Source organism: Xenopus laevis, chromosome 2S (assembly GCF_017654675.1).
Source record: "Xenopus laevis strain J_2021 chromosome 2S, Xenopus_laevis_v10.1, whole genome shotgun sequence".
Classification (NCBI taxonomy): Eukaryota; Metazoa; Chordata; class Amphibia; order Anura; family Pipidae; genus Xenopus; species Xenopus laevis.
The window spans coordinates 152,819,222-152,832,696 of NC_054374.1; the positions used below are offsets into that span (position 1 = coordinate 152,819,222).

General features: G+C 37.8%; 1 protein-coding gene across 4 annotated transcripts in view; it reads left to right on the forward strand.

Annotated features, from left to right (window-relative positions):
• cul5.S (cullin 5 S homeolog) overlaps positions 1-13,475 on the forward strand; it is a 52,395-nt gene that overhangs the window by 13,712 nt on the left and 25,208 nt on the right. For 3 of the 4 annotated variants that reach the window (XM_018250329.2, XM_041584567.1, XM_018250326.2), the window contains exons 2-5: positions 1,345-1,454; positions 4,421-4,520; positions 10,133-10,309; positions 12,882-13,023. In XM_018250329.2, coding sequence (XP_018105818.1) covers positions 1,345-1,454; positions 4,421-4,520; positions 10,133-10,309; positions 12,882-13,023 — 529 coding nt within the window. Of the gene's footprint in view, positions 1-1,344; positions 1,455-4,420; positions 4,521-7,568; positions 7,652-10,132; positions 10,310-12,881; positions 13,024-13,475 lie in introns of all 4 variants that reach the window. The other variant, XM_041584568.1, reaches the window with a different exon arrangement.

Consider the following 13,475-nt stretch of genomic DNA (forward strand, 5'->3'; position numbering starts at 1 on the left):
GCCATTCTATAACATACGAAAAATTAAATTAAAGGTGAACTATCCCTTTAAATTAATGCAGATATTTAAAATCAATAAAAACCATGGAAACACGTTCCTATTATACTGGGAAACTGGATGCACAAGCTTCTTAAAACAGAATAGTAAACCCAACCCAGACCCAGCTCAACCATACATACTGTAGATGATACTCGCACACAGCAGAAAGCTTGTTGGGTCAGTCTTCCATAGTTATCCAAACATTTTGCTAGCAGTTAAAGGAGAAATCAACCCATTTGTAAAAAACGAGTACCCCCCACCCCAGGTGAATTCTCCTTTAAAGGGTATGTAAAGGCAAAAAATAAAATCCAATTTTTACTTTCCTTAATAAAAAAGAAACCTATCGCCAATATACTTTAATGAAAAAATGTGTACCGTTTTTATAAGAAACCTGACTGTATGCAGTGAAATTCTCCCTTCATTTACTGTGGATAGGAATTGTCAGACGGCCCCTAACTGCTCTGCAGGGAAACAATTATACTTATGAACAGCAGGGGGAGCCATCGCCTTACTTCCCAGCCCTGCAGAACTGAAGCAGCTTTGTTTGTTTCCCTGTAGAGCAGTCGGCGACAGTGTAGAGATTTGTATTGGATTTTATTTCAGTAAACCCCTTTACTGTTTCCAACTCCAGCTGCAGGGACAAAGATCATGGAGCCAGATTTAAACAAATAAACTGGGATTCTATTTGGAGTATTTTTGTGCTGCAGCTACTGGTTCTGCAGAGTTGGAGAAAGTTTGTATTAAACCATACAAAAACTATAAAATCCACATTAGATTACATGACAACACAGGACCCAGTGCAGTCTGCATATTCTGATTATTAATCAGTCTTGCTGTATTGCAGATATTATTTGACTTGTGCTGTTTTGATCATTTATAACAATCCCTAAGCTTAACCTCCCAACAGCAGCCCAGACCACACTGAGCATGTGCACAGTCTTGGTCTTGCAAAGCTGTATAAGAAAGTTACAAGATGGTGACCCCCTGTGGCCAACTTTGAAAGCATAAATCATTTGTTTGATTAGGCTTGTGGTGCAGTAAGTTTATGTTTAGTATACAGAATACAGCATTTCAAGCATTATTCTGTTTTAGACTTTAGTTCCCCTTTAAATAAAGTGTAGATTCTATGAAAAAAAGTGCAAGTGCTGCCATGTATGTGAAAGTTCAACTAGTTAACCAAACATTTTGCTAGCAGTTAAAGATATGAAGTAGAATCACATTGACTGAATGTAAAATGAATGCTTTATTATACCTATGTATGATCAGGGGATTGCAGCTAAATTATGTTTGTTTTTAACTTTGCAGAATAAAGGTTCCCTTCAATTTGAGGACAAATGGGACTTTATGAGACCTATAGTTCTGAAACTTTTACGGCAGGAATCTGTTACGAAACAGCAATGGTTCGATTTGTTCTCGTAAGTATTGCGAAAAGAGTTGTGCTGGTTTGCACATTACTATATAAAGAATTGTAATTTGGATAAAATATTTTACTTTACTTCTGGAAAGGTCAATGTTTATGCTTGAATGCAGGAATATATTTTTTGGTGCTCATGTGCTTCACATAGACACAGCATCAGAGCCACATGACAGAATTGCACTGCACATGTTACACACAGGCTATATAGTTTTATTTTAATCCTAAATGCTGTTAAATTCCATTATTACATGGTCACATGATGGACAAAAAGGCTTAAAAGAGAACTAAAAACTTAACAAAGAAGAATGCTAAAAATTCTACGGCACATTTATCAAGGGTAGAATTTCGAATTCATTTGAGTTTTTTTTAAAACTCCCTTAAATTCGATTGAATTAGAAATTCGACTTAGGGAAATTAATTAATAAAATCGAATTGTCAGAACTCGAAAGAATTTCAACGACCCAAAAACTCGAATCGAATTCTATTTGAATGCAATCAAATTTGAATCGAGTTTTTTCAGGATGCCAGGAAGGCTGCAATCATCTCCAAATTGCTTACTGCACCTCTCCCATTGACTTAAACAGCAATTCGGCAGGTTTTAGGTGGCGAATAGTCAAATTCAAAGAGCCAGAGTATGATAAATCTTGAAAATCAAATACAAATTTTAAAAACTTGAATCGAGTTTGGATAATTCCCTAGTCGAATTTGACAGTTCTGACCATAAAAAAAAATCGAAATTTTGAATTTTCAATTCTATCCTTAATAAACCTGCCCTATTGTGTCTTGGGCTTCTTCACTAGACCCTGTATTTTCCAGTCTCCTTTTCTTTCTTCAGCTCTAGGCTACTGTTAGTTGCCTGAGTTTAGGGACCAACCCAGAATATACTGTATATTTAAAATATCAAAAAATCAGTTTCTGCTTGATGATTTCTAATAACCCCTTACTTACTGAGCATGTGCAGTGTCAGTGACACTGGAAAAATGGCCTAACAGTATCTAAGATGGTGAACTGCTGTGGACAACATTGAAGACCTAGATCATTACTGTTGTAGGGATTCTGAATCTCTGTGCTGGTAGAGTAGGTTCAGTATAAAAAATACAGAAAGTCTATGCATATTTATTGTAGGATTTGCTTCACCTTTAATATTTTGTAATGAGAGCAAGCACCAGTTTATTTATGTAATTTCAAATAATACGGACTTAATGTAGGATAACGCCATCACTTTTCAAAAGAAGATCCTGCTTTGTGTTTTACCTATACTTAGGAGCTGATTTATTAAGGGTCGAATTGAAAATTCCAATTTGAATTTTTGATTTATTTTTATGGTCAAAACTCTCACATTCGAATTGTGAATTATCCAAACACGATTCGAGTTTTAATTAGAATTTGAATTTCGAGATTTATCACACACTGGTCCTTTAAGAACTCAAATTTGACTATTTGGATTTGACTATTTGGCACCTAAAACCTGCCGAGTTCATGTATAAGTCAATGGGAGAGGTCCAGGGACCAATTTGGACATGTTAATAGCCTTCTTGATATTCAAGTTTTTTTTCGGAGAAAAAAAATCGAATAGAGTTTGGTCGAATTCAATTCAAATTCGAGTTTTCTAGTCTGTAAAATTTGTAAGATATTCGATTTTTTTATTCAACACCCCCCCAACCTTATTTCGAGTATATTCGAATTGTATAAACTTTAAAAAAAAAATTGAAATTCAACCTTTAATAAATGTACTTTTAATGTTAATGTAACATGACTGAGGTACTGTATTTATAACAGGGATGTCAGACTGCATTTCTCACATGGGACTCCCGGAAGTTTCTAAAATTGACTTACCGTATATACTCGAGTATAAGCCGAGTTTTTCAGCCCCCAAAATATGCTGAAAACCTCTACCTCGGCTTATACTCGGGTCAATCGCAAAACGGTCGCCGGCGTCTAAGAATAGTCGCCAGCGCCTAAGAATAGTCGCTGGAGTCCAAGAATAGTCGCCGGCGTCCAAGAATAGTCTCCAAGAATATTCACCGGCATCCAAGAATGGTTGCCGGCATCCAAAATCGAGACGCCGGCACCTGCAATGGGAGCAGAAACCCTCAATTTTTTGATTGAAACTTACCAGAAGCTGCTGCATTTCTCTCCCTAGGCTTATACTATAATAGTTTTTGGAGATAAAATTAGGTACCTCGGCTTATACTCGAGTATATACGGTATGCAAGAGCCAGAGCATCCAGATTTGTCTTTCTTTATTTAAAGCAATGTTATCACCTTTACTTTGAGAGCAATGCTGGATTTATGTCAAATAATTGAAATCACTGCAGGCTGAGCACTATAATTAAAGAGGTGCCAATTGCATCGGTAACATAATGTATAAAATACAATTAGAAATAATACAATCAGCAGGCTGGCGAATATTGCACACTGTCACATGACATGCATTATTTTCTATCATAGTGCATAAAATTAAGTAAGCTTTATCAGAAAGGTCTATATAAATACACCAGTAAACGCTCAAAGTAATGCTGCTCTGAGTCCTCTGTCAAAAGAAACACAGCTTTTCTTTCCTTCTATTGTGTACTCATGGGCTTCTGTATCAGACTTACTGTTTTCAGCTTAAACCTCCAGGGCTAGGGCTTGAGCATGCTCAGTTTGCTCCTCTCCCCCTCCCTCCTACCCTCCCTGCTGTAATCTAAGCCCAGAGCTATGAGTGAGCAGGGAGAGACTCAGCCAGGAAGTGATGTCACAAGCTAATATGGCAGCTGCTATCCTAAACGAACAGAGAGAGCTTCTATAGCTGTTTACTCAGGTATGATAAAGCATTCTACAGAATAAATATAGTGTAATAGCTAATCTATTGGCAAAAACTGTTTCGGTAGCTTTCCTTCTCCTTTACGACTGAGCTGCTAATGTGAGAGATCAGAACTGGACGTGTAATGCATGATATGATATGTGGATTTTGTATTGCAGAGATGTACATGCAGTTTGTCTGTGGGATGACAAGGGACCTGCAAAAATTCACCAGGCTTTGAAAGAAGACATCCTTGATTTTATAAAGCAAGCTCAGGCTGTAAGTTGCTCGGTTTATTCTGAAATCTGTATGTGAATAATGCTGACTGTATTTCATATTTGCACTTACACTTTAAAAGGCAGGATTTGGGTGCTGACGTAAGGTAAGTTCCCTATAAACTGTGCCTCCATACAAACGTTGCAACACATGCCATCTCGAGCCACCTACCATACCACACGCTCTGCTCCCTGTTTATAAAAAAAACAAGTTGCTCAACCAGGGCTGTTTTAATCAATGGGCTAAAGACGTGTTTGGCCTGGGCATCAGACATTTACTCTGCTGTTACTGGAGAACAAGCTAGGCCCTATCAAGCGACCGGTTGCCCTACGGAACTCAGCCGGCCACCTCGGTCCCCCTACCCCGATGTGTGTTCATGAATGAGCCTCAGGGGTGAACAGCAGAGGAAAGCGAACCCGGACCAGGGTAGGCAGAAGACCCTTTAACAGGTACCTTCTAGGGATGCACCAAATCCAAAATTCGGTTCGGGATTCGGCCTTTTTCAGCAGGATCCGGATTCAGTCGAATCCTTCTGCCTGGCCGAACCGAATCTGAATCCTAATTTGCATATGCAATTAAGGGCGGGGAGGGAAATCGTGTGACTTTTTGTCACAAAGCAAGGAAGTAAAAAATGTTTTCCCCTTCCCATCCCTAATTTGAATATGCAGATTCGGTTCGGGCGAATCCAAAATAGTGGTTTCGGTGCATCCCTGGTACCTCCCATTGCCCCCTATCGTTGCGCCCTAGACATGCACCTCTACTGCCTACGCTATTTCCAGCCCTGGTTTGAAGAACTCCAAAATGTAGTTATTCTCCTTCGTTTTTTACACAGGTCAAGGGGCAGATTTATCAAGGGTCGAACTGAAAATTCAGATTCGAATTTTTGTCAAAACTCTCATATTCGACTAGGGAGTTTTCCAAATTCAATTAAAGTTTTTTTAAAAAAAATGTAATCAGATTTTTGAGCTTTATTATACTCTGGCCCGTTAAGAATTCAATTTTGACTGTTCGCCTCCTAAAACCTGCTGAATTGCTGTTTTAGTCAACGGAAGACGTCCTGGGATCAATTTGGAGATGTTCGCAGCCTTCTTGACATTCGAATCGAGTTTGATCGAATTTGATTCGTGTTTTCAGGTCGTTTCAATTCAGTTTACAAAAATTTGATTCTAATAATAAATTTCGATTGGTCGAATTTCGAATTTATGGGAGTTTAAAAAACCTTTTGATAAATGTGCCTCCCGATTTTCATAAGGAATCTATCTAAAAGAAGTTTGGTTCATTAGAGGAGCCTATTTCTATCGGTGGTGTCCCTAATTTTTGAATGTACAGGTATAGGATCCGTTATCCGGAAACCCGTTATCCAGAAAGCTCCGAATTACGGAAAGGCTGTCGCCCATAGACTCCATTTTATCCAAATAATCTAGATTTTAAAATATGATTTCCTTTTTCTCTGTAATAATAAAACAGTACCTTGTATATGATCCAAACTAAGTTATTAATCCTTATTGGAAGCAAAACCAAGTCTAGTAGACTTACGGTATGAAGATCCAAATTATGGAAAGATCTATTATACAGAAAGCCCCAGGTCCCAAGCATTCTGGATAACAGGTCCCATACCTGTACTATCAAGCTTTGCAGAAATGACGCAAAGTCCAGATTACATGAACATTACGTAGCTTTCCAGATGATGTTGAACTTCAGCTTCCAGCACCCTAAAAGCATTATGTTGTCAGTGGGATATTGGGGGTGTAAAGATCCAAAATCCGTTATTCGGAAAGCCCCAGGTCCCGAGCATTCTGGATAACAGGTCCCATACCTATACTACTACTATCGCATGTTTGGGGCACATACGGAGGCCCTAGTATCATACATGTGAGTCACTTGTATCATAAAACTGTCGTGAATACAGCCTGGAAAAATTACAGGGAAAGTTGTTCTCAAAGTCAAAGTATTTGGTTACATTTACTTAAAGGATAATTAAGCCTCTCAAATAAGTGAATGTAAGATTGATGAGAGTGCTATTCTTAGCACTTTTTGTTTACATTATCATTATTTCTTTTTTTAATTCCAAGATATAAAGCGATACATGTACGATCTCATTTTAAAGGGGTTGTACACCTTTAAATTAACTTTTAGTATAATGTAGTGAGTGATATTCCGAGTGATATTATTTGTGGTTATGTGTTTTATTCAGCAGCTCTCCATTTTACAATGTCAGCAAACTGGTTGCTAGGGTTCAAAGTACCCTGGCAATTGATTGATGCATTGATTTGAATGAGAGACTGTAATATGAAGAGGGGAGGGTCTGAATAGAAAGATAAGTAATAAATAATAAACATTAAATTTGTAGCTTTACAGAGCATTTGTTTTTAGATGGGGTCAGTGACCCCCCCCCCATTTGAAAGCTGGAAAGAGTCAGAAGAAGAAAGCAAATAAATCAAAAACTATGCAAAATAAGTAATGAAGACCAATTGAAACGTTGCTTAGAATTGGCAATTCTATAATGTATTTAAAAGTTAACTTATAGATGAACCACCCCTTTAAAGGTTTACTTTTTTAACAGTGTTTTCTGTTTTTGGACTTGTAAAAGGGATAATTTACTAGTGCTGAGGAGTAAAAGAGTGGATTGCTTCATGGTGGATTGTGCTTGTTTTCCACTAGAAGATTCCTGCCTGGTAGTCACATTATTTCCACCACAGTCTTCCCTTGGATTGTGGTAACACTTCACCCATATTCATTTTGGTCTAGATCAGGCAGGCACTGCACCCTAAAGGTGTTGTTCACCTTTAAATTAACTTTTTAGTATAACAGAGAAAGTCATAGTCTGAGACAATTTGCAATTGGTTTTCAATTTTTTTTATTATTTGTGGTTTTTGAGTTATTTAGCTTTTTACTCAGCAGCTCTCCAGTTTTCAGTTTTGATTGCTGGGGTCCAAATGACCCTAGCAACCATGTATTGATTTGAATAAGAGCCTGGAATATGAATAGGAGAGGCCTGAATAGAAAGATGAGTAATAAAAAGTAACAGTAACAATACATTTGTCGCCTTAGGGCAGGACTTCACGGGCGATTTCACAGCGATCCGACGCGCTGCGCAAAATCGCAGGCGTCACGTCGGATGCGACAGAAACAAGGTAAGTAATTCAATTGTTGCATCGTGTCGCATTGTTGATGCGACATGACTGTCGGAAAGCAGACGCTGCACGCTGCGTCTGCATCCGACAGTCGTGTCGCATCAACAATGCGACACGATCCGACACTGCCATTACTTACCATGTTTCCGTCGCATCCGACGTGACGTCTGCGATTTTGCGCAGCGCGTTGGATCACTGCGAAATCGTCCATGAAGTCCTGCCCTTATAGAGCCTGTGTTTTTTTAGATGGGGTCAGTGACCCCCATTTGTAAACTGGAAAGAGTCAGAAGAAAAAGGAAAATAACTCCAAAATGATAACATTTAAATAATGAAGACCAACTGCAAAGTTGCTAGGAATTGGACATTCTATAACATACTAAACTTTACCTCCCCTTATTAATGAATTAATATTGGAATGCACAAAGAAAAATGTGTTGATCCAAATGTAAATCTTGGTAAAGGCTAGTGAACTAATGTGACCTAGAGCATTTACTGGCTAATCCAGCCTTCTGTAACTTTAGCATTCACCTACAGTGGAACGTCTATACCGTTTTCCTCACCTGTATCACATGATATTTACATTGCCACTGATTGGTTGGACAGTTTAAACCTCACCTTCACTGACATTTGTAGCACAGACAGAGTAAAATGAGAATCAACTCTAGTTTTGGGACGTTATCTCCTGTTATTAATGTAGATAAGAAATGCTTGTCTGACATGGGTCACCGTTACTGGAAGTTGTTGTGGATAGAACGTTATATACAGGTATAGAATCTGTTATTCAGAATGTTCGAGACCTGGGGTTTTCCAGATAACGGATCTTTCCATAATTTGGATCGTCATACCTTAAGTCTACTAGAAAATCATTTAAACATTTAATAAACCCAACAAGCTGGATTTGCTTCCACTAAGTATTAATTATACAGGTATGGGACCTGTTATCCAGAATGCTCGAATCCTGAGGTTTTCCAGATAACTAATCTTTCTGTAATTTGGATCTTCATACCTTAAGTCTACCAGAAAATCATGTAAACATTAAATAAACCCAATAAGATGGTTTTGCTTCCAATAAGGATTAATTATATCTTAGTTGAGATCAAGTACAACTACTGTTTTAATATTACAGAGAAAAAGGAAATCATTTTTAAAAATTCGAATTTACTTAAAATGGAAGACGGCCTTCCAGTAATTCAGAGCTTTCTGGATTACAGGTTTCCGGTTAATGAATCCTATACCTGTATACCTTTATAGGTACCAAAATGTGGCCAAAATATACAGGCTAAGTATTAGGGATGCACCAAATCCACTACTTTGGATTCGGCCGAAACCCCAGAATCCTTCTCGAAAGATTCGGCCAAATACCGAACTGAATCCTAATTTGCATATTTAAATTAGGGATGGGAAGGGTAAAATATGTTTTACTTCCTTGTTTTGTGACAAAAAGTCACGTGATTTCCCTCCCAGACCCAAATTTGCATATGCAAATTAGGATTCGGTTCAGCCTGGAAGAAGGATTCGGCCGAATCCTGCTGAAAAAAGCCGAATCCCGAACCGAATCCTGGATTCGGTGCATCCCTACTAAGTATACTACAAGTATGGCATGTATTATCCAGAATGCTTGGGACCTGGGTTTTCCGGATAAAGGATCTTTCCGTAATTTGCATCCTTATTCCTTAAGTCTACTAGAAAATCATGTAAACATTGAATAAACCCAATAGGCTGGTTTTGCTTCCAATAAGGATTAATTATATCTTAGTTTGAATCAAGTACAAGCTACTGTTTTATTATTACAGAGAAAAAGGAAATCATTTTTAAAATTGGAGCTTTCTGGATAACAGGTTTCCGGATAATGAATCCTATACTTGTATAGGTACCAACATTTGGCCAAAATATATAAGCTAAATATACTACAATGTACTAAAGAAAAATCTCCTTGATAGGTAATAGCTTTGTACACGTGCTACACAAAACCTATTGCCGTGCCTATATATTTATTTTATATATATATATATATATATATATATATATATATATATATATATATACACATATTCTTTAATCCATGTTTCATTGTATGTCTTCTCAGCTTGAGTTGTGCTTTTAAAAAATACATATACCCACCCAACAGCCTTTACATTTATTATTTATTTCAATTTGCAGCAATGTACACTGATAATATCAATCATTTTGTAACCGGTTTGTTGTTCCGCCTGGGGGGCTGATTAAAAAGCTTCAGTTACTGATTGGTTAGTGTGGTAACTAGACCTGGAACAAGCTTTATATCTGTTGTCTTTTGCGCCTAAAGACAAAGCTTGTATCCATGATTAGACAAATAACTGGTATATTAGTGGCTTTACAGCTTCCTGGATTTGGCAAATTACACAAGATAACATAGGAATAAAATATGCAGTATTAGAAGAAGCAATAAAGTATTTTATTTGAATTTATTTGAATTTATTGTATATTTATTTTGTTCTTCAGAGGGTATTAAGCCATCAAGATGACACTGCTTTACTTAAAGCTTACATTGTAGAGTGGCGCAAGTTCTTCACCCAGTGTGACATCTTACCGAAGCCTTTTTGTCAATTAGAAATCACTTTAATGGGAAAGCAAGGCAGCAACAAAAAATCCAATGTAGAAGATAGCATTGTACGAAAGGTAAGCGTATTGTCTCGATACGTTAGCCAAACATAATATGGAGTGATGGGCGTTTTTCTATGTGGCAGGAAGGCACAATGAATTGTTTTTTCCGAGGAAATAAACTTTTATTGAACTAGGGATGCACTGAATCCAGGATTCTGACTTTTCAGTTGGTTTCGGATTCGGACTAATCCTTCTGCCCCGCCGAACCGAATCCTAATTTGCATATGCAAATTAGGGGCGGGAAGGAAATTGCATTACTTTTTGTCACAAAACAAGGAAGTAAAAAATGTTTTCCCCTTCCCACCCCTAATTTGCATATGCAAATTCGAATTTGGTTCGATATTCGGCTAAATCTTTCGTGATGGATTCAATGGTTCGGCCGAATCCAAAATAGTGGATTCGGTGCATCCCTAGATTCAACTCATTGGGGGGTGCCTAATATATTGCCAACCCCCATAGATAAAGCTTTGCTTGTCCTTAAAGGGGTTATTCACCTCCTAACAGTTTTTTTCAGTTCAGTTGGTTTCAGACAGTTCACCAGAAATAAAGACTTTTTCCAATTACTTTCTATTTGTGATTGTTTTTCTAATGTTGAAGTGTAAAGTTTATTTTTTCACCTTCTAAAGCAGCTCTGTGGGGGGGTCACCGACCTGTTAACTGTTCTAAATTGATACATTTAGTTGATACATTTGTTATCTTTGTCCCTGCGGAGCAGAATCCCTGAGTTTCATTAAAGGCAGCTGTTAGAATTGATACAATAGTTGCTGATATTCCACAGATACTGCCGAGAAATGTATCAACTAAATGTAGCAAATTGTAACAGTTCAGAATCTGCTTCACTGAGCTGCCAGACTGAGACACTAGAGACACGAATATTAGATTTTAAAGCTAAATTTTGGGAAAACGGGAAAAAAATAAAAGATGGAAAGCAATAGAAAAATGTCTTTGTTTATGGTGAATAATCTGAAAACAACTGAACTGAAAAAAGTGTTTGGAAGGTGAACAACCCCTTTAGATATATATTTAATTGTTTATTTTTTCAAAGAAGCCACATGGCCATGTCTGCTGGATGTTTGTCTCATAACTACATTTTGAAGTGAGAATTATGACACACTTGAGAATGGTGGTCAGCTTTGTATGTTTTAATTAGGGATGCACAGAATCCAGGATTCGGTTCGGGATTCGGCCATTTTCAGCAGGATTCGGATTCGTCCGAATCCTTCTGCCCGGCCGAACTAAATCGGAATCCTAATTTGTATATGAGGGGAATTGCATGACTTTTTGTCACAAGACAAGGGAGTAAAAAATGTTTTCCCACCCCTAATTTGCATATGCAAATCAGGATTTGGGTCGGTATTTGGCCGAATCTTTCGTAAAGGATTCGGGGGTTCAGCCGAATCCAAAATAATGCCACTGTTTGCCCTGTATACATTCATGACTAAGTTGCACAAAATCCCCTTGATTAACCTTCCTGTGAGCTGACAATTTACAACTCAAGTCTAACAGAATACCTTTAATCTCCTACTTTTATTTTTTCTATTCAATGCTAGGGAAACCGGATGGTTTCCTTACTTGAATTTAAGATTTAAAGGAGAACTAAACCCTAAAAATTAATATGGCTAAAAATGCCATATTTTATATACTGAACTTATTGCACCAACCAATTGCTCATTTTAGTAAGCTATTCTCATACTATTCGCTTCAGAAGGGGTAATATAATAAACAGTCAAAATCTGACACATATCTAGTAGCTACCAATTAAATGCTTACTTACAGTTGAACTTATTGCACGAGGCTAAAGTTTGAGCTTGTCAATAGCAGCAATGATCCAGGACTTCAAACTTGTCACAGGGGGTCACCATCTTGGAAAGTGTCTGTGACACTCACATGCTCAGTGGGCTCTGATTGGCTGTTGAGAAGCTAAGCTTAGGGCTCGTCACTAATTATCCAGCAGAAAATGAGCTTCCCCTGTAATATAAGCTGATGCTACAGGTTTGCTGATTATTAAATTCTGATGCTAATTGCACTGGTTTCTGTGCTGCCATGTAGTAATTATCTGTATTAATTATTAATTAGCCTTATATTGTGACATTTCTATTCTATGTTTACTGTATATTGTGAGTGGGCCCCTAAGCTCAGTAAGTGACAGCAGCACAGAGCATGTGCAGTGAATCAGCAGAAAAGAAGATGAGGAGCTACTGTGGCATCTTTGGAAACACAGATCTTTACTGCTAAAGGGCTGTGGTTGCCTCGGGCTGGTACAGAAGCACAAAACATCATGTACAACATTTCTAGCTACTTCTTTACTTAAGCTTTAGTTCTCCTTTAAATCATCTCTGCCGTCTGCAGTGGGGCACTGGTTATGTAGGTGGCCCAGCCTTATCTCTGACTTCTTTCAGCCCCTCCATGGAGAGGAAGTGAAATGAACCCCCATAAGCCTTGCAGTAAATGGGAAAGAACAAGGTCACAAGGCCCCAAAATCTCCCGTAGATTTGGGAATGGGTGGGAGTATCATAACTACATGGCAAACAGTTTACAAACTCCGCTTGTATCTTTTCTTTGTTCATAAAGCAATTTTCTGTTGCAGCTGATGCTGGACACATGGAATGAATCTATTTTCTCTAATATAAAAAACAGACTTCAGGATAGTGCAATGAAATTGGTCCACGCTGAGCGATTAGGAGAAGCTTTTGATTCTCAACTTGTAATAGGAGTGAGGGAATCGTATGGTATGTGCTGCATGCTGCCTTTTATATCCCTAATGTTTAACACACAAAATGCATACCTCCCATCTGTCACGTTTTTCACAGGACAGTCTAGTTTTTAACAGCTCAACCTGAAGTCCCGGATTGTTACTGAAATGTCCCAACTTTCTCTTTGATCTGCTGCACTGAACAGCCAGAAAAATATACAAGTTTTCTAAAACTTAATTGGCTTTTGGCAGAGAGCCCAGAATATGTGGCAGATGCACTTAGATACTTTTGTAACAATTTAAGATAAGCAAAGAAACTATTGTAACAGTTTAAGATAAGCAGGTCTCCTGGGGAAACTCTGACTTGCAGCTTAAAGGGCAATTCACCTTCATTAGCAAAACTGTAATAACTGGAAAAAAAAACACATAAATGTTTTTAAACTTTTCAACCTGACACATTTTATAAAATCAACATGGTAATTAGGGGGT